The 22959-nt window shown below is 36.2% G+C and overlaps 2 protein-coding genes across 2 annotated transcripts; both read right to left on the bottom strand.

Moving 5' to 3' along the window:
• Positions 1 to 1946: 1946 nt before the first annotated feature.
• LOC127565685 (putative gustatory receptor 58c) lies at positions 1947 to 9123 on the bottom strand. The gene is made up of 4 exons (XM_052005400.1): positions 8938 to 9123; positions 8231 to 8863; positions 2334 to 2435; positions 1947 to 2012 (listed from the first exon to the last, which is right to left on the bottom strand). Exons 1-4 carry the CDS (start codon positions 9121 to 9123, stop codon positions 1947 to 1949), a joined length of 987 nt encoding a protein of 328 aa, XP_051861360.1.
• A 3454-nt stretch (positions 9124 to 12577) lies between these two features.
• LOC127565684 (putative gustatory receptor 58c) lies at positions 12578 to 13611 on the bottom strand. The gene is made up of 2 exons (XM_052005395.1): positions 12756 to 13611; positions 12578 to 12660 (listed from the first exon to the last, which is right to left on the bottom strand). The coding sequence occupies exons 1-2, from the start codon at positions 13609 to 13611 to the stop codon at positions 12578 to 12580; spliced, it is 939 nt and encodes a 312-aa protein (XP_051861355.1).
• Positions 13612 to 22959: the final 9348 nt, after the last annotated feature.

Raw genomic sequence — 22959 nt, 5'->3', positions numbered from 1 at the left:
GACGACGCACTCGATCCTGTCGTCGATGCTGCCTCCGATTGATAGCGATGATTACGAATGACAACTGAAAGAAAATATCTTTATTACTTTTGCAATTATATTGCATTGCAAAAATACTCGGATTTCCTGACAATACAGTGCAATGCAATAAATAACTGTTCTTGGATCGAAGTCTATGGATCCAAGATTAAACCAGAGCTCTTCCGTGCTCGCCAATAGATGTGTCCGTTGCCTTTGATTTATTCCAAAGATGGCGAAGATGCTCATAATATCCCAATGGAATAGAATGACTAGAATCATCAGCATCATAAAAGCCGACAAATGAAAATGATTGGATTCAGTGGAAACAAGTAGGAAAGTTACAGTCGAGTGTGCTCGACTGTGAGATACCCGCTACCCCATTTTTAATAAGGGCAAAATATTGGTATTATTTTCAAAATATACCGAAAATACTAAAAAATACTAACAATATACCCAAATGGTATGTTTGGTATATCGATACAGCACACCATTCAAAATATACCATAGACGGCACAATGTACCAGATTGTTGGCCAAAGAAACTAAGAGCCCTAGTAAGTAGGCGCTTTTGCCCATACAAAAGTATTTCTTTAATAACTTCCACAATTTTTATCTGATCGCAACCAAATTTTCAGGAATCATAACTACTATAGTAATTATAGTATATACCAAAATTCGCATCTCTAGCTTTAAATTTACGCTTGTTATTCGATTTTTTTGATTTGCGGGGGCGGAAGTGGGCGTGGTAAAAATTTGAAACAAACTTGATCTGCGTGCAAACATAACAAATGCTGTCGAAAAAAAATTATAGCTCTATCTCTTATAGTCTCTGAGATCTAGGTGTTCATACGGACAGACGGACAGACACACAGACGGACAGACACACAGACGGACAGACGGACATGGCTATATCGTCTCGGCTGTTGACGCTGATCAAGAATATATATACTTTATAGGGTCGGAGATGCCTCGTTCTACCTGTTACATACATTTCCTGCCGGCACAAAGTTATAATACCCTTCTACCCTAGTGGTAGCGGGTATAAAAACAATAAATTCAATCTTATTGTTTTTTCACTGAATCCAATCATTTTCATGTTGGACAAATATCTAGAAAACAAATCAAGAAAACCTTCTCCATTTCATGTATTACTCCATCTTGGCTATCGCGACGATACTTTACGCCATTGCCAACATGTCCAATCTCTGACACTCATAGTAATTAAGAACCAACATGCAAAAAGTGCACGTAGACCATGTGCAGCACAATCCAATATAGTCCGCTTTCCGGCTCATATCGAAAATTGCATAGGCCAACTATCCGATCTTCTTAAATCACTTAAACAGTTTTTATTCGATTGAAATCAAATCCTCGGAAATCATAAATACTTAAATTATTATTGTGTGTATTCTAACTTCAAAAGCACCTTTGTTATTCGAATGTTGACCATTTTTGGGGCGGAAGTGGGTGCGAGCAAATTATGGCTCTATCTCTTATATTCTCTCAGATTTAGCTGTTCATATGGACAGACGGGCAGATAGACAGTCAGACGCACATGGCCATATCGTCTCGGAGATGACTCTCTGCCTGTTAAATACATTTCCATTTAAAGTCTATTCTTTTTTTGATCCAACGACGCCAAAATCGCGGAGTTCTGTTAACTTTCAAAAATTGGTTTTCCATCAAGAAAAGTGGTCGGCTGGACCATAGTGCATTGTCCCTAATCTCTGTTAGTTTTAGCAGTCGCCTTAGCTTATGCTAAGGAATATACAGGTATCCGATTAATTATGGAAAAACCATGCTATTGAATTAAATTTATTAGTTTTTTTGTTTTGATTAAAAAATTAATTTGTTTTATCTTAAAAGCCTATTACAAACATGGCAAACATAAAAAAAAACAAAAAAAAATTGTTTTGCTCCTTTCGGTTAGTGCGTCTTCCGGGTATACCGACGTAAAATCGTCTGTCCCTTGAAAGTCGCTATAACCGGATTCTACTGGATGTCATTAATTTGAAATTTAAAGGTCTTTGTATTCTTAAGCTACTAAGTCATCTACATCATCTACATACATTTCTCTTAATAGTAGTTTTTATAGGCAATCTGCCAAAGAATAACTACATTCATTACAATGTTGGTGCTCATTCTGTATGCGGTTCTTGTGTTTATATCAAATAATCCCGCAATTTGAAGACGTCGCACTCGATCCTGTCGTCGATGCTGCCTCCGATTAATGGCCATAATAGCGAATGACATCTTACAAAATAATTTCTTAATAAAATTTTCTTAAATATGTAAATGGTGTTTAACACTAACCTGACGCTGCATTGCAATGCCGTAAGAATCTGTACTCGGATTGAAGTTAAGGTCACCAAGAGTGAACCAGAGCTCTTCCATGTTCGCCAAGAGATTTTTCCACTGTGAACGATTCATTGCAAAGACGGCAAAGTAGCACATAATATCGGAGTGAAATAGTATGCCCAGCAAACAACAGACCATCAAACGGATTAAATGAAAATTATCGGATTCAGTTGAATAAATGATAATGTTAAATATTATGGTAATATCGGTTAAATAGCAGGCAAATAAGTTAATAAGTATGTGCCACTGGCTGATCTTTAGCATAAAGTGGATTAATCTATCCAGTTGCAAACAGCGACGCCAGAGTTTATGCCAGGCAGCATAGAGTTGCTGCTGGTAAACATTTCGATGGCTGCCACTTCGTTGAGGCAACCAGTTTAAATCTTGTCGTAGTCCCTGCGTCTCCTCCGACATAAAGCCCAGTACTCGATTGCTGAGGTGTAACAAATAATATACCCAATAGTCAACACTTGTCAGTAGAATTTCCATGAGAACAATTGACAATGAAAGCAGTACATATAAGGGAGCGAATCGTCCTCTCGGTCCTTCAAACTTGTCGCACATAAATATGCTGTGACGTCCAAACAGTTGAACGAATAGCAGCAGAAATCGGGAAAGGGTCAGCAGAAGTTTCCAAATATATAGCATCAAGTTGCCATGTCCAGAAAACTCTTCACGATATATTTGCTGGAACATCAAGAATTCGTTAACCATTAGCAGCCATTGTGTGTTGAGAAGCCAGATGCTGAAGAGGAGTATGAGAACGCAGGCGATTTTAGCTATCGCGACGACACTGTAGGCCATGGCCAACATGTTCAATTTCTGGCAATTGTAGTATTTGGGCATCAAAAAACAAATATAACAGGGTATTAACAGCATGTAGATTATGTGCAACACAGTGCTGTAAATTCTAATGAATCCTTTATCTTTCTTAAAGAATCCTGTTTTCGGCACATATCGAAAGTTGCATAGGCCGATTATGCGACTTAGGCGGTATATAAAGACTGGGAATCCCATTGCCTGCAATAGTTTAGTTGTGACTAAATCGCAGTCAACTGTTATTTAACTTACAAATAGAATTGTGCCACATATTGCAACAATATACTGCTTAACACAAAGCTCCTGGGAATATTTGGACACACACTGCTACGAATGCCACTAATCAATTTTATTACTTTTTTCTTGAATATTATAAAAGTAAGTAAAATATTGAATTTTTATATATGTATAAAATATACAATTCATCATCAATTAAGATCAAAATCTATTCAATAAATTTGTTGACTACAATTGTGTGCGTTCGGTCTGTTTTAGTTTTGTTTTTATACTCTTTATCCATAGAATAGAAGGGTGTTATAACTTTGAGCTTCCAGTAAATATATGTAACAGCCGAGACGATTTAGCCATGTCCGTCTCTCCAAATGAACACCATGATCTCAGAGACTGTAAGAAGTAGAGATATCATTTTTTTCCTACAGCATTTGTTGTGTTTGCACGTAGACCAAGTTTGTTTCGCATTCTTAAATCTAAAATCATCGATAAAAGTTGTAAAGTTATTTAAGAAATAATTTTGTATGCCAAACAAATTAGAAAGCTACAGTCGAGTGTGCTCTGTGAGATACCCACTACCCATTTTGAATAAAAGCAAAATATTGCGGTATTATTTTCAAAATATACCGAAAATACTACAAAAATACTAAAATATACCAAACGGCATATTTGGTATATCGATATAGTACCACATTCAAAATATACCATAGGCGGCACAATGTACCAGATTGTCGGCCAAAGCAAATAAGACCCCTAGTAAGTAGGCGCTTTTGCCCATACAAAAGTATTTTTTAATACCTTCCACAATTTTTAAATACTATAGTTATTATTGTATACTCCAAAATTCGCAGCTATAGCTTTAAAATTAAGCTTGTTATTCGATTTTCTTGATTTTCGGGGCGGAAGTGGGTGTGGCAAAAATTTGAAACAAACTTGACCTGCGTGCAAACATAACAAATGCTGTCGAAAATTATAGCTCTATCTCTTATAGCCTCTGAGATGTAGGTGTTCATACGGACAGACGGACATGGCTAGATCGTCTCGGCTGTTGACGCTGATCAAGAATATATGGACTTTATAGGGTCGGAGATGCCTCCTTCTACCTGCTACATACATTTCCTGTCGGCACAAAGTTATAATACCCTTCAACCCTATGGGTAGCGGGTATAAAAACACCTACTGCAATAAGGTCTTCGTTGCCTTGGCTGACAATCAGGTATATTTTGTACTGTATGGTATATTTTCAGTTTATGATCACATAAAATTATAGGAGCTATTTAAGAAATAATTTTATATGAAAAAAAACGGATGCCGCACGTAATAAAGTTTTTATAGAGACAAATTTTTATTTTTCTATAAAAATCTAAAATTAGATAAATAATTCGTAAATTAGGTTCAAACTCTGTTTGTAAGCAGTGCAGTAAGCGGGTTAATAAAATATATTTTCTTTAAGGTTAGACGATACAAATGTACAAAATTCAAACAAATATTATAATTTAGTAAACCTCAATAATAGTATTTATAGGCAATCTGCCAACGGATAATGACATTCATTGCGATGTCGGTGCTCATGTTGTATCCGGTCCTTGGGCTCATTTCAAATAATCCCGCAATTTGAAGGCGTCGCACTCGATCCTGTCGTCGATACTGCTTTCGATTGACGGCCATTATAGCGATTGACAACTGAAGAAAAATATCTCTATAAGCTAAGCAATCATATTGCCACAAAAGGGATGATAGGCTTACCTGACGATACATTGCAATGCAACAAATATCTGTACTTAAATCGAAGTCAATTGAACCAAGAGTGAACCAGAGCTCTTCCATACTCGCCAATAGTTGTGACCATTGCCCACGATTTGTTCCAAAGATCGCGAAGATACTCAGAATATCCAAGTGGAATAGAATGTCCACCATCATTAACAATATAAAAACCGGAAAATTAAAGATGTCGGATTCAGTGGAATAAACAATAAGATTGAATACGATTGTAATGTCGGACAAATAGCCAGCAAACAAATCAAGAAGTATGTGCCACTGGCAGACCTTCACCATTTCATGTATGACCCTGGAACATCATGAATCCATTTACTACGTGTAGCCATTTTGTAATGAGCAACCAGATGCTGAAGACCAGGTATAATATGGAGACGGCCTTGGATATCGCGACAATACTGTAAGCCATTGCCAACATGTCCAATCTCTGACACTCATAGTAATTAAAAACCAACATCCAAGAAGTGCAAGGTAGAAGTAGCACATAGACCGTGTGCAACACAATGCAATAAATCAACATAGATCCTCTGTCCCTTTCGAAGAGTCCGCTTTCCGGCTCATATCGAAAAATGCATAGGCCAACTATCCGACCTAGTCGGTAGAGAAATGCAAGGAATACCATCGCCAACAATGGTATCGTGGTGACTAAATCTAGTTTTACACCGATTCAGTCACACAACAACATGGCAACATGTTGCAGCAATTTATGGGAAAACGCATGGGAATATTTAAGTTGCAATCAATAAGATTTTAAAATAAGCAGCAATAACAATTTGGAATTAAATTGCAAAACAAAGTGAGAGACTTTTGTCGAGAGTATAAAACACCCTGTTCCACGTGGATAAAAGTTCTAATTGTAATAAATAATTAATTATTAAGAAAAAAAAAATAATAATAATGTATACTAGATAGAAAAAGTGACATATAAAACTAGTATTACAATATTTAAAGGTTTCATACATATGTAGGTAGTTACCCTGCAGAACTGGAGGTGTCGATTGGCCATGGATAAGTGCTTACCTCGTCGATCACTACACGGGTACTTACTAAAGTGACCCTATAGTAAACGAACGTCGAACCATCTAGTTTATAAATGGGGCTGTCCATATATTACGTAATCACTTAGGGGGTGGGAGGGGGTCAAGGAAATGATTATGTTTGATTACATGGGGAGGGAGGGTTCTTGGACAATGATTACGTAATCATTTTATAAAGATTTTGTTGTTAAAAGAATTTATTCAAAAAATTGGTTTAGCGCCGATTACTCTGTCGATAAGTACCGAATGCAATAATTCATATAAATGTAGCTGTAAGCTTCGATTGGAAATCAAGAAACTCCTTTACCGTGTGGCTGGACGGCGAAAAGGGAGAATGCTTAGTAATTCAGTCATACGAAGGATGTGAACACCTCGAATGGCTTGACGAGGACTATGTAGACGACGAAGACGAAGATGATACCTGCGATTAAAAGAACAAATTTTCATATTTTTCTTTTTTTGTGATTACGTAATCATTGTTAGGGGGGGAGGGTGTTCATCAAATGATTACTTTTGATTACCAGGGGGGGGAGGGGGTCAAAAATCGCAGAGAACGTGATTACGTAATATATGGACAGCCCCAATGTATGCGCTTTAAATCATAAGTACAAAATAACGGCAAGCATCGCTTTTGTTTTTGTTATTTTGTGGAAAGTGCATACACAAGATTAAAGATAAAACTCCGATTACGCTTTACATCGCTGTTTGTTTACGCGTCTTTGTTTTATTTTGTGCTACTCTTTTGCTCAAACGCAGCTGTGTTTGCTGGCTGAAGAAATTTTGCACGCATCTGAGTTGAGAAGTGCAAAGCGGATAAATCGATCAATTATTAGGTGAGTTACTTAAAAAATAATAAATGTATGTATTATATGTTTAATGTGTAAAATAAATAAAAAATAAAAGTACGACAAGCAGTTAGCAGAATGTATAGCTCTACAGTGGAAAACGACAATGTGCCTAAAGAAGAATTTCTTTGGTGTTAGGATCGGTGAGTATTTTAAAAGATAATTATTTAATAATCATTATCCACTTTAATCTATTAAAACTTTTGAATCCTTTATTTCCAGATTCAATAACTGAGGACCAGTTGAGAAAGGCCTTACAGCTCCATAAAACGATATTTTAAAGACTCAAGTTGCCTTTAAGTAATAAAAGTATCCGACTTATTAAAATAAAGAAAAATTAAAATAAAATAAAAACTGTAATTGTAATTTTACATTGGCCGACCCTTCCATGGGGTCCGATGTAAGTACTTACTTCACCGACCCTTCAATGGGGTCCGATGTAAGCACTTTCTCTAAACCCCCTAATGTGTTGCACTATTTCACTAGTTCGAGGGTAATCGAAGCGGTGGCGATTGACCCTATTTGCGGACATTTTATACAAAAACGGAAATTAAAAAACGCATGGCTGAACGCCACTTTGTGGTGGTCTGCTGGTAAGTGCTTATTTCACCAGCAACGAACTAGCGCTCAGAACTGCAGGGCTCCTTCTATCTGTTACTTACATTTCCTGCCGGCACAAAGTTATAATACCATTCTGCCCTATGGGTAGTGTGTATAAAAACAACACCCTGCAAAATAATACGGCTAGTAAGAGAAGGTTTGGTAGCAAAAGTCTACTGCGGTATGGTGGTAATCTAATATTGGGGTTTCACTTTAAACTACGAAGAGTAAAAATAAAAAATTGTTTTCCAGATTCCAGACAGAAGATCCATATTCAAGTATAGGAAATATTTCAAAAATAATTATAATACCAACACCAATTAGTATTCAAATAATTGGAGAAAAAGACTCGGTATTGAAATAATTCGAAAAAAATAAAATATTTGGATCTACCATATGAATATCTTTAAAATACAAATTGACTTAATTTTTTCTCAATAATAGTCGATGCTGTCTCCTATTGATGGCCATGATAGCAAATGACATCTTATAGAAAATTTTGTAATAAATTTTACTAATCATATAAATGGTGTTTAACACTAACCTGACGATGCATTGCAATGCCGTAAGTATCTTTAGTTGGATCGAAGTTAAGGTCACTAAGAGTGAACCAGAGCTTTTCCATGCACGTCAACAGATTTATCCACTGTGAACGATTTACTCCAAATATGATAAACAGGCTAGAAATATCGGAGTGGAACAATATGCCCAGCAGCATAAAGGTTATGAAACGGATTAAATGAAAATGCTCGGAATCAGTGGAATAAATAATAACATTGAATATGATTGCAATGTCGCACAAATAACAGCCTAGCAAGTTCAGAAGTATCTGCCACTGGCTGATCTTCAGCATCTCATTGATTAATCTATCCAGTCGCAAACAGCGACGCCAGAGTTTATGCCAGGCAGCAAGGAGCTGCTGCTGAAAAACATTTCGATGACTGCCGCCTCGCTGGGGCAACCAGTTCAAATCCTGTCGCATTTCCTGCGTCTCCTCCGACATAAACCCGATCACTCGATTGCTGAGGTGCATCAAGTAATATAGCCAATAGTCCACAGAGGTCAGTAGAACTTCCATGAGAGCAATTCCCAACGATAAAATGACATACAAGGGTGCGAATTCTTTTCTCATCCCGTCTAACTTCTCGCACATGAAGATGCTGGGAGGTCCAAAAAACTGAATTAATAGTATTCCCAATCGAGAAATGGTTAGTGAAATTTTGATCCCGTGTTGCCACAAGTTAACACGACCCGAAAGCTCTCTCCGATATAGTGTTGGAACATCATGAAACCGTTTACCATGCGCAGCCATTTAGGACCGAGCAACCAGATACTTGAGATTAGCATCACAACGGAGGCGACTTTGGCTGTCGAGACAATGGTGTAAGCTATAGCCAACATATCCAGTTTCTGGCAATCATTGTAGCCGTGGAGCATCATGCTAAAGGCGCATGGGGTCAAAAGTACGTAGATTATGTGCAATACAATGCAGTATATCCTCATGGGTCCTTTGTCTCACTTGAAGCGTCCCCTTTCCGGCACATATTTATAATTGCACAGTCCAATTGCCTGACTTAGGCGGAACAAATATGAGGGAAATACCATTGCCAACAATGGTTTCGTTGCTACTAAATCGCAGTGAACTGTGATTCAACTTTCAACAAAATTTGCAACATTTTGCACTTGGGAATATTTGACACGCAGTGAAATTTCATTCATTCATTAATTTAAAGTTGTTGCATATTAGATAAACATTTCATTACTTTACAGTGAATATAATTCGAAAATAGCTTTAATAAAATATATACAAAATATTTGTTATATATGACATTTATCATAATTATTATACATAGTATATAATTTGCGAAATACTTAAAACATTGCGGTATTATTAATGAGATATACAAAATTAAAATACCGAAAAATACAAAAAATATACAAGTCAATATTTGATACATCAATATACTCCTACATTTAAAATATACGATAAAGTAAAAAATACAGCAGATTATAAATCAAAGCAACTTAGACCCCACAAGAGCAACGGTTTCTTGCCACATTTTCTTGAGTTATGTTTACAATTTTGTGGTTGTGATCAAAACCAAGGAGCAGGAGTCATAAAGTCTGGAGTTATGATTGTATCTGTATGATATCTAGCTTTAAAGATATGGTCGATTTTATTTTCACTTAATCTGCGTGCAACAATAATCGATAATATATACCTTCTTTCTTCTGCCTATTACACAAAGTTGTAATACCCTTCCAAATAATAAATATGAATAAATCTTAATAATAGTATTTATATTATGGGTCCTTTGTCGCGCTTAAAGCGCGCACATATTGAAAATTACATAGTCCAACTATCTGACTTAGTCGATAGAGAAATACAAGAAATACTATTGTCTGAAATTTATTTCTGACTAAATCGAAGCCAACTGTGATTCAACTGTGATAAAATGTAATATGTTCGTAGTCAAGTTCATAGTAGCAGCACATCAGTGCTGATCTGTTGTCAAATTGTTAATGTTCTTTTATTGAAATAATTCGGTTGGCTTAGCCTAAGTACATAATGGTGGAATGCCACTGCGCTGCCGTTGGCAGTGGCAGAAGAGCAGCAGCATATATATATATCTTATATACTATGATCGGGAGAGAGAGTCTATGGGCATATATATATATTGAATGCTGACTTAGCTTGAATGCTGTCTTAGCGTGCAGTAGAAGTGGGTGATCGTATTTCACGTCCACTTGAGTTTGCTTATTTATGCAATACAACTTAGTGTTGCTGTTTAGTTATTGGTACAGTGTACCCTCGATATATGCACATACTACACGTGCAATATGTTGCAACAACACAAAGCTCCTGGGAACATTTGGATACACAGTCATCAATTTTATTACTTTTCTGTGTATATTACGAAAATTATTCTAATATATGATATAGTAGATAAGCATAAAATATGTTTCTATTCTGTAAATGTATAGGCTAAAATTGTGTGCGTTTCGAACTTTTTATACCCGCTACCCATAGGGTAGAAGGGTATTAAAACTTTGTGCCGGTAGGAAATGTATGTAACAGGTAGAAGGAGGCATCTCCGACCCTATAAAGTATATGTATTCTAGATCAGCGTCAACAGCTGAGACGATTTAGTCATGTCCGTCTGTCTGTCCGTCCGTCCGTATGAACACCTAGATCTCAGAGTCTATAAGAGATAGAGCTATTATTTTTTCGAGAGCATTTGTTATGTTTAAGTTATAATACCCTTCTACCCTATGGGTAGCGGGTATAAATAGTACACAATATCGGAGAGAAATAGTATGCCCAGCAAAGTGAAGACCATCAAACGGGTTAAATGAAAATGATCGGATTCAGTGGAATAAATAACAATATGAAATATATACGCATATACATATAAGCAAACAAGTTTAGAAGTATCTACTAGTGGAATATCGTCATCAATTCATTGATTAATCTATCCAGTCGCAAAAGGGACACCAGAGCTTATACCAGGCAGTATAGAGTTGCTGGTGGTAAATATTTTGATAGCTGCCGCGTCGGTGAAGTAACCAGCTTTAATCTTTTCAATGTTTTTGCGTTTCTTCATAAATCCAACCACTCGGTTGCTAAGGCTTATCAAATAATATACCACATAGTCAACAGTTGTCAGAAGAAGTTCCATGAGACCAATTGCCAATGACAACATTATGTATAAAGGGGCGAATCGTCCTCTCGGTTCTTCAAACTTGTCGCACATTAATATGATGGGAAGTCCAAACAGATGAATGAATATCAATGAAAAGTGGGAAAGAGTCAGCACTAGTTTCCAAACATGCTGCCACAAATTGTCACGTCCAGAAAGCTTTTTACGATATATCTGCTGGACATCATGAATCCGTTAAGTATTTGCAGCTATTGTGGGCTAAGCAGCCAGATGCTGGAGAAGACTATGAGAACGGTGATGACCCTGACTATCGAGACGACACTGTAGGCCATAGCCAACATGTTTGCGCAACATACTATAAAACAAAGAAAGCTGGTCCTTTTTATTACATAGATTAATGAGTCCTTTGTCGCGCTGTCCTGTTTTCGGCTCATATAAAAAATGGCTCAGGCCAACAATGCTGTATTATTCTTTTAAAATTATTCTTAAATATAACATAGGATATATTTGGTAAATCAATATATACATTTACTATAGAGTACAAAACACACCTGAATGAATAAAAGCAAACCAGTGTTATTCTTAACATAAAATATACAGCAAGAATTCTTAAATTCATGTAGTACTACATTCGAAATATACCGTAGGGGTCAAAGTATACCAAATTGTCAGCCAAAGCAGCTAAGACATACAAAAGAATTTCATAAATAACATACAATTTTTATTCGATTGAAATCAAATCCTCGGCAATCATAAATACCAAAATTAGTATTGTGTGCTTCAAAGGTACCTTTATTATTAGAATGTTGACGATTTTCGGGGCAGAAGTGGGCGTGGTAAAATTTTTAAACATACTATATTTGAGTGCATGCAAATTATAGCTCCATCTCTTATATTCTCTCAGATCTAGGTGTTCATATGAACAGACGGGCAGTCAGACGAACATGACATAAATACATTTCTCGTAGGCACAAAGTTATTGGTTGTAGGTATACTATTTGATGAGTTTTATGTAAATATTTTTTTTAGCTATATATTCAAATGCTATGTTATATGTTAATAGTGCAATAATAAAACAGATATATAAAGTATGTCATTAATTTGAAATTTAAAGGTCTTTGTATCCTTAAGCTACTAAGTCATCTACATCATCTACATACATTTCTCTCAATAAAAGTATTTATAGGCAATCTGCCAAAGAATAACGACATTCATTGCAATATCTGTGCTCATTCTGTATGCGGTTCTTGTGTCCATATCAAATAGTCCCGCAATTTAAAGACGTCGCACTCGATCCTGTCGTCGATGCTGCCTCCGATTAATGGCCATAATAGCGAATGACATCTAACAGAAAATTCCTTAATAAACTTACTTTTCTTAAATATTTAAATGGTGTTTAACACTAACCTGACGCTGCATTGCAATGCCGTAAGAATCTGTTCGGATTGAAGTTAAGGTCACCAAGAGTGAACCAGAGCTCTTCCATGTTCGCCAAGAGATTTTTCCACTGTGAACGATTTATTGCAAAGACGGCAAAGTAGCACATAATATCGGAGTGAAATAGTATGCCCAGCAAACAACAGACCATTAAACGGATTAAATGAAAATTATCGGATTCAGTTGAATAAATGATAATGTTAAATATTATGGTAATATCGGTTAAATAGCAGGCAAATAAGTTAAGAAGTATGTGCCACTGGCTGATCTTTAGCATAAAGTGGATTAATCTATCCAGTCGCAAACAGCGACGCCAGAGTTTATGCCAGGCAGCATAGAGTTGCTGCTGGTAAACATTTCGATGGCTGCCACTTCGTTGAGGCAACCAGTTTAAATCTTGTCGTAGTCCCTCCGTCTCTTCCGACATAAAGCCGAGCACTCGATTGCTGAGGTGTAACAAATAATATACCCAATAGTCAACACTTGTCAGTAACATTTCCATGAGAACAATTGACAATGAAAGCAGTACATATAAGGGAGCGAATCGTCCTCTCGGTCCTTCAAACTTGTCGCACATAAATATGCTGGAAGGTCCAAACAGTTGAACGAATAGCAGCAGAAATTGGGAAAAGGTCACCAGAAGTTTCCACATATAAAGAATCAAGTTGCCATGTCCAGAAAACTCTTCACGATATATTTGCTGGAACATCAAGAATTCGTTAACCATTAGCAGCCATTGTGTGTTGAGAAGCCAGATGCTGAAGAGGAGTATGAGAACGCAGGCGATTTTAGCTATCGCGACGACACTGTAGGCCATGGCCAACATGTTCAATTTCTGGCAATTGTAGTATTTGGGCATCAAAAAACAAATATAACAGGGTATTAGCAGCATGTAGATTATGTGCAACACAGTGCAGTAAATTCTAATGAATCCTTTATCTTTCTTAAAGAATCCTGTTTTCGGCACATATCGCAAATGGCACAGACCAATTATACGACTAAGGCGGTAGATAAAGACTGGGAATCCCATTGCCTGCAATAGTTTAGTTGTGACTAAATCGCAGTCCACTAATATTTAACTTACAAATAGAATTGTGCCACATATTGCAACAATATACTGCTTAACACAAAGCTCCTGGGAATATTTGGACACACACTGCTACGAATGCCACTAATCAATTTTATTACTTTTTTCTTGAATATTATAAAAGTAAGTAAAATATTGAATTTTTATATATGTATAAAAATATACAATTCATCATCAATTAAGATCAAAATCTATTCAATAAATTTGTTGACTACAATTGTGTGCGTTCGGTCTGTTTTAGTTTTGTTTTTATACTCTTTATCCATAGAATAGAAGGGTGTTATAACTTTGAGCTTCCAGTAAATATATGTAACAGCCGAGACGATTTAGCCATGTCCGTCTCTCCAAATGAACACCATGATCTCAGAGACTGTAAGAAGTAGACATATAAATTTTTATACCCGCTACTTATAGAGTAGAAGGGTATTATAACTTTGTGCCGACAGGAAATGTATGTAACAGGTAGAAGGAGGCATCTCCGACCCTATAAAATATATATATTCTTGATCAGCGTCAACAGTCGAGACGATCTAGCCATGACCGTCTATCTGTCTGTCCGTCCGTGTGAACACCTAGATCTCAGAGACTATAAGAGATGACTTTTTTTCGACAGCATTTGTTATGTTTGCACGCAGATCAAGCTTGTTTCAAATTTTTGCCACGCCCACTTCCGCACTCGAAAATCAAAAGAATCGAGTAGCAGGCGTAATTTTAAAGCTAGAGCTTCGAGTTCTTCGAGTTGTGTACAATAATAACAATAGTATTTAGGATTCCTAAAAATTTGGTTGCGATCAGATTTTTATCTGTGGAAGTGGAAGTTATTAAAGAAATACTTTTGCAATATTTTGCTTTTATTCAAAATAGGTAGCGGGTATCTCACAGTCGAGCACACTCGACTGTAGCTTTCTAACTTGTTTTTCTACAGCACTTGTTATGTTTGCATGTATATCAAGTTTGTTTCATCCTCAAATTTAAAAATATCGAATAACAAGCGTCATTTAAAAAATCTCGACAATTTGGATGCGATGAGATAAAAGTTGTAAAGTTATCTAAGAAATATTTTTGTATGCCAAAAAACACCTACGCAATAAGGTCTTAGTTGTTTTGGCTGACAGTCTGGTATATTTATACTACATCGATATACAAAATATAGCCATATACCCCATAATGTATGTCTGTATATCACTAACAACAGCCGTATACCCATGTCCGTTTGTTCGAATGTCTGTCTGTCTGCCCGTCCGTCTATCTCGAAGACTATAAGAAAGTTGATATGATTTCTGAAAATTTGGTTATATACATAAAATTATAGAATTTATTTAAGAAATAATTTTATATGACAAAAAACGGCTGCTGCATGCGGGTCTTCTACTTTTGTTGACAGTTTGGGATATTTTGGAATGAAAACTATAGACTTCGGTATGTTTCAGTATTTTTTCAGTGTGTACCAAATTAATAGGTATATTATAAGAATAATATTTTCTTTAAGGTTATATGATACAAAGGTACAAAATGCAAACAAATAATTTAATAACTCTCAATAATAGTATTTATAGGCAATCTGGCAGAGGATAACGACATTCATTGCGATGTCGGTGCTCATGTTGTATCCGCTCCTTGGGCTCATATCAAATAATCCCGCAATTTGAAGGCGTCGCACTCGATCCTGTCGTGGATGCTGCCTTCGATTGACGGCCATGATAGCGAATGATAACTGCAGAATAATATCTTTATAATCTCTAAAATCATATTACCACAAATGGGATGATAGGTTTACCTGACGATACATTGCAATGCAACAAATATCTGTACTTGGATCAAAGTCAATTGAACCAAAAGTGAACCAGAGCTCTTCCATACTGGCCAATAGTTGTGCCCATTGCCCACGATTTATTCCAAAGATGACGAAGATACTCATAATATCCGAGTGGAATAGAATGTCCAGCATCATAAACAATATAAAAACCGGAAAATAAAAGTTGTCGTATTCAGTGGAATAAACAATAAGATTGAATACGATTGTAATGTCGGACAAATAGCAAGCAAACAAATCAAGAAGTATGTGCCACTGGCAGACCTTCACCATTTCATGTATGACTCTATCCAGTCGCAAGCAGCGAAACCAGAGTTTGTGCCAGGCAGAAAACAGTTGCTGCTGATAAATCTTTCGATGTCTGCCACGTCGTTTGAGTAACCCACTTAAATCTTGTCGTAGGCCCTGCATCTCCTCCGACATAAAGCCGAGCACTTGATTGGTAAGGTTTATCAAATAATATATCCAGAAGTTTGCACACGTCAGTAGAATTTCCATTAGAACAATTGCCAGAGACAGCACTGTATATAAAGGATCGAATGGTGTTCTCATCCCATCAAGCCTATTGCACATAAATATGCTGGTAGGTCCAAATAATTGAAGGAATATCAACGAAAATCGAGAAACGGTCAGAAGAAGTTTCCACAGGTAGTGCCACAATTGGACTCGTCCAGAAAGCCTTTTGCAATATATGTGTTGAAACATCATGAATCCATTTACTACGCGCAGCCATTTTGTAATGTGCAACCAGATGCTGAAGACCAGGTATAATATGGAGACGGCCTTGGATATCGCGACAATACTGTAAGCCATTGCCAACATGTCCAATCTCTGACACTCATAGTAATTAAAAACCAACATCCAAGAAGTGCAAGGTAGAAGTAGCACATAGACCGTGTGCAACACAATGCAATAAATCAACATAGATCCTCTGTCCCTTTCGAAGAGTCCGCTTTCCGGCTCATATCGAAAAATGCATAGGCCAACTATTCGACCTAGTCGGTAGAGAAATGCAAGGAATAGCATTGCTAACAATGGTATCGTGGTGACTAAATCTAGTTTAACACCGATTCAGTCGCACAACAACATGGTAACATGTTGCAGCAATTCACTGCAAAACGCTTGGGAATATTAAAGCTGGAATCAATAAGATTTTAAAATAAGCAGGAATAACAATTTGGAATTAAAGTGCAAAACAAAGTCTATTGTCGAGAGTACAAAACACCCTGTTCCATCCAAATAAAAGTTCGAATTGTAATAAATAATAAACTATTAAGAAAATAAAATAATTAAAATTAATAATAATTTATACTAGATATAAAAAGTGACATGTAAAACTAGTATTACAATATTTAAAGGTTTCATACATGTGTATGTAGTTATTAACATTGATAAAAGCAAGTAGAAAATTCGATATGGCTCGACTGTGAGTTTCAATATTTTTCAATTTCAATTTTCAATACAAGTAAATAATCTGTTAAATACTGCTTTATGTAAATATTTCTTTGATTATATTCAAATATATATATATTTATATATACAATATTAAGATAAATATATAAAGTATAAAATTCATTTGAAATTTAAAGTTCTTTGTATCCTTAAGCTACTAAGTCATCTACATGATACAAATTGTTTATTTCCATTAGAAAAATATTAGACATAAAATTCTTTCAATAGTAGTATTTATAGGCAATCTGCCAAAGAATAACTACATTCATTATAATGTTGGTGCTCATGCTGTATCCGCTTCGTGGGTTCATATCAAAGAATCCCGCAATTTGAAGTCGACGCACTCGATCCTGTCGTCGATGCTGCCTCCGGCTGATGGAGATGATAGCGAATGACATCTTAAAGGAAATTTCTTAATACATTTTACCAATCACAAAAATATAGAAGAAAGCTCACCTGACGATGGAGTGCAATTCCGTAAATATCTGTACGCGGATCGAAGTCTACGAATCCAAGAGTCAACCAGAGCTCTTCCATGCTTGTCAAAAGATGCGACCACTGCAAACGATTTATTCCGAAGATTCTAAAGTAGGTCATAATATCCCAGTGGAATAATGTGCCCAGCAACATATAGCTCATCAAACGGTAAATGGAAATGATTGGATTCAGTAGAATAAATGACAATGTTAAATATATACGTAGTGTCGCACAAATAGGAGGAAAACAAGTTAAGAAGTATATGCCACTGGCTGATCTTCATTAATTCATTGATTAATCTATCCAACCGCAAACAGCGACGCCACAGCTTATGCCAGGCAGCATAGAGTTGATGTTGGTAAACATTATGATAGCTGCCGCGTCGGTGGAGCAACCAGCTTAAATCTTTTCGTTGTTTCTGTGTTTCTTCCGATATACATCCAACCACTCGGTTGCTAAGGTTTATCAAATAGTATACCAAATAGTCAACACTTGTCAGAAGAACTTCCATGAGAACAATTCCCAACGATAACATTACGTATAAAGGGGCGAGTCGCCCTCTCGGTTCGTCAAACTTGTCACATATGAATATGCTGGGAGGTCCAAACAGATGAGTGAATATCAATGAAAAGTGTGAAAGGGTCAGCACTAGTTTCCAAACATGCTGCCACAAGTTATCAAGTCCAGAAAGCTCTTTACGATATATCTGTTGGAACATCATGAATCCGTTAAGTACTTGTAGCCATTGCGAGCTGAGCAGCCAGATACTGGAGATGACTATGAGAACGGTGATGATCTTGGCTATCGACACGACACTGGAGGCGATAGCCAACATATCCAGTTTCTGGCAGTGATAGTATTTGGGCAACATAAACCAAGAAAAAAAGGTCATTATTAGCACGTAGATTAAATGCAATACAATGCAGTAAATCCTTATGAGTCCTTTGTCGCGCCTAATGCGTCCTGCTTTCGGCGCATATTGAAAATGGTGCAGGCCAAGTATCCGACTTAGACGATAGAGAAATTCAAGAGATACCATTGTCAGCAATAGTTTCATTGTAACTAAATCGAAATGCCGCTCCGAGTCAAGTCGTAAAACGAAGCCTGCAACATGTTATCGCAATTGACATAACACAAAATGCCAATCAATTATATCTGAAAACACGCAGTGCTTATAATTTTAAATAATATTGGACGAAAAAGTAAAATCGCTTTACTTGCGAGTAGTCGACGATTAGACCTTCAGTCACACAACAACATCGCAGCCATGATGCAGAAATTTACTGTAAAACGCATGGAAATATTTAAACAACGATCAATAAGATCTTAAAATTAGCAGCAATAAAAACTTTGAACTAAATTGCACAAAAAAAATGAGTGACTACTGTCGAGAGTAAAAAGCAATAAATAAATAATTAAAAAAATATTTAATAACTTAAATAAATAATAATTTATACTAGCTTTAAAAATTTAAATATAAAATTTTAATGTATGTATTTTAATTTCTATGTATCTTTAAGCTACTAAGTCATCTACATAATAAAAATTGTTTATTTTCATTAGAATAATATTAGATATTAATTTTCCTCAATAGTAGTATTTATAGGCTATCTGCCAAAGGACAACGACATTCATTACAATATTAATGGTCATTCTGTATCCAGTTCCAGGGTTCATATCAAATAATCCTGCAATTTGAAGTCGACGCACTCGATCTTGTCGTCGATGTTGCCTTCGATTGATGACGATGATGGCAAGGGAAATCTGAAAAAGATATGAAACTTGATAATTGTTACTAATTATAGATATTGTAAACAATATTTCGTTTTATTTAATAAAAGTTACTATTTGAATAAGTTAATTAATTAATTTTTTTGCTAAAACCTGAAAGTTATAGTGGTATTTTTGGCTACTAATATGAGAATTAATTTTGAATTCAAAAATAATTCTTACAGTTTTAAATTATTGTTTTGCTATTTAATTATCAAAATTAAGAACAAAATTTTAATACTTTCAACTAATATTTAAAAATAAATATATTTTAATGTGCAACAGTTACTCATTTTATACCCGCTACCCACAGGATACAATATATAATATATTCTTGATAACTGTCAATCGAAGAGACGGTATATCCATAAAGCCCGTCTGTCCGTCCATCAGTATGAACACCTAGATCTCAGAGACTATAAGATATCATTTATTTTTCTACAGCACTTGGTATAATTGCACGCAGATCAAGTTTCTTCCCGCCCGCAGAGTTGTGCAGGCACACTCGACTGTAGCTTTCCTACTTATGTTAAATGCATCACAGGTACGCCTGCTAAATTAGATATTTTATTAATCTGACCTGTCGTTGCATTGCAATGCAATATGTATCTGTACTCGGATTGAAGTTCAAGGCTCCAAGAATGAACCAGAGTTCTTCCATGTTTGTCAAGAGTTGTTTCCACTGTAATCGATTTATTCCAAAAATGGCGAAGTAGCTCATAAAATCCAAGTGGAACATTATGCTCAGCAACAAATAGGTGATACAATAGGGTAAATGAAAATTTCCGGACTCAGCGGAATAAATAACAATATTGAATATACCGGCAATGTCGGACAAATAGCAGGAAAACAAATTAAGAAGTATTTGCCATTGCCCGAAGTGCAACAAATATTGGATCAACCTATCCAGTTGCATGCAACGACTCCAAAGTTTGTGCCATGTAGCATAGAGTTGCTGCTGATAGATATTTCGATTGCTGCCACTTTGTTGAGGCAAACAGTTCAAATCTTGTCGTAGTCTCCGCACTTCCTTCGACATAAAACCGAGCACTCGATTGCTCAGATTAATCAAGCTATATATCCAGCAGCTAGCACAGGTCAGTATAAGTTCCATGAGAAAAATTATCATCGACATCAGAACATAATAAAGGACGAATTGTGCTCTAATTTCATCAAATTTGACGCACATGAATATGCTGGTAGGTCCAAATAGTTGCATGAATACCAACACAAATCGTGAAAAGGTCATCACATTTTTCCAACATGAGATAAGTGAACAATCCCTTAGTTCTGTACGATAAGTCTGATAAAACACCATGAATCCGTTCATCGCGTTTAGCCATTGTGCCTTTAACACCCAGACGGTGAAGAGAAGCATGAATAAGGAGACGACCTTGGCTATTGAGACGATAGTGTATGCTATAGCCAACATGTCCAGTTTCTGGCAATTATAGTTGCCATACAGCATCATGCTTAAAGCACATGGTACTATCAGCATGAAGATGAAATGCAAAACAATATAAACGATTTTCTGGGCTCCTTTGTCAAACTTGAAGCGTCCTGTTTGCGGCACATATCGAAAGTTGCATAGGCCAACTACCCGACTTAGTTTGAATAGCACAAGAAATAATACCATTGCCAACAACGATTTCGTGGTAACTAAATCAGTGTATAGCAACAATAGCTTGTAACGTGTTGCTTACAATTACTTGACCTAAAAGTACTTAAGGGAATATTAACATGGCAATTAGTTCAGGGAGTGGGAATATTACGTCAGATGACCCAGGAATGGAAGTTGAAATCTTAGAATTTAAAAAAGTTAAATTATTTATGTGTTATGTTTTGCTTTTAAATTTTTCCAATAAAGTCTTTAAATAACAATTTTTATTCTAATGTTATTACTCATACAAGTAATTAACACTAATTTTATATTTATTTTCATATCAATTGCCCGGAATATTTAACAAACTAAATTTCAAGTTTCTTGTATTCAAAATTTATAATACAGTGGTAGAGTATAGTTTATTTATTTGATTTAGAAATAGTATTAGTCCACGTTTGGACGTAAAAAGTCAACTACAAAATTTTCTTTTGCTAAGGAATGGTTTTTGTGAAATACAAAAATAAATGAATTTTGTATTATCATATCACATGCCAAATTCACTTCACTTTTCGCTATTTTTTTATATTCTATGAAAAGTGAGACACTTTTTAATCTTACCTGACGATGCAATGCAATGAAGTAATTATCTGTAATCGGATCGAAGTCCAGGGCTCCAAGAGTGAACCAGAGTTCTTCCATGTTCGCCAAAAGGTGGGACCACTGCAATCGATTTATTCCAAAAATGGCAAAGTAGCTCATAAAATCCGAGTGGAATAATATTCCGAGCAACACATAAGCCATCAAACGGGCCAAATGAAAATTATCGGATTCCGTGGAATAAATAACAATATTGAATATAATCGTAATCTCGGACAAATAGCAGGAGAACAAGTTAAGAAGTATCTGCCATTGGCCGAAATGCAGCAAATATTGGGTCAACCTATCAAGCTGCATGCAACGACTCCACAGTTTATGCCAGTTAAAATAGAGTTGCTTTTCATAAATATTCCGATGATTGCCTTGTCGGTGGGGCAACCAGTTCAAATCTTGGCGTAGTTTCTGGATCTCCAGTGACATACAGCCGATAACTCGATTGCTAAGAGTGATCAGAAAATACATCCATTAGCTTGCAAAAATTAGTACAAGTTCCATGTGAAATATTGCCAACGATAGCACAACATACAAGGGATCGAATTGTGCTCTCCACCCATCAAATTTGTCACACCAGAATACGCTGGTTTGTCCAAATAGTTGTTTGAACAGCAACACAAATCGAGAAAGAGTCATAAGAATTTTCCACCAGGACACGAACCTGGAATGCATAAGCTGTCTTTGATATATCTGCTGGAACAGCATGAATCCGTTTATCGTGTGCAGCCATTGTGTGTTGAATACCCAGAATCCGCAGATTAGCATGAGTGTGGAGACGCCTTTGGCTATTGAGACGATACTGTAAGCCGTAGCCAACATGTTCAGCTTTTCGCATTCATAGTGACTGTGCAGCAACATGATTAAGCAACATGGCGCTAACAGCACATAGATGATGTGCAGTAGAATATAGTAGATCTGCATAGGTCCTTTGCCCCGTTTGAAACGTCCTGTTTCCGGCACATATCGAAAGTTGCATAGACCAACTGCGCGACTTAATCGGAAAAGCACAAGAATTAATACCATTGCCAACAAGAGTTTTGTGGTGACTAATTCAGCGTAGAGCAGCAATAACTTGCAACATGTTGTTCGTAATTACTTCTCCTAAAAGTACCTCAGGGAATATTCACATAACAATCAGTTCAGGGAGTGTAAATGTTAAGTCAGCTGTCCGAGTAATGGAAGATTAAAGGATATTTTAAAGTCGATACTTCAGAACCTAAAACATATGTAATATAACTTTAATGAGGTATATTTAGACAAATCTGAATAGTTTTCCATAGTTATATTGCTGTAAGATTGAATTTATGTATATAGAGGTCGT

Source organism: Drosophila albomicans, chromosome 3 (assembly GCF_009650485.2).
Source record: "Drosophila albomicans strain 15112-1751.03 chromosome 3, ASM965048v2, whole genome shotgun sequence".
Classification (NCBI taxonomy): Eukaryota; Metazoa; Arthropoda; class Insecta; order Diptera; family Drosophilidae; genus Drosophila; species Drosophila albomicans.
Note: the sequence above shows the minus strand (reverse complement) of the source record. Positions and strands in the feature narration are given on the sequence as shown.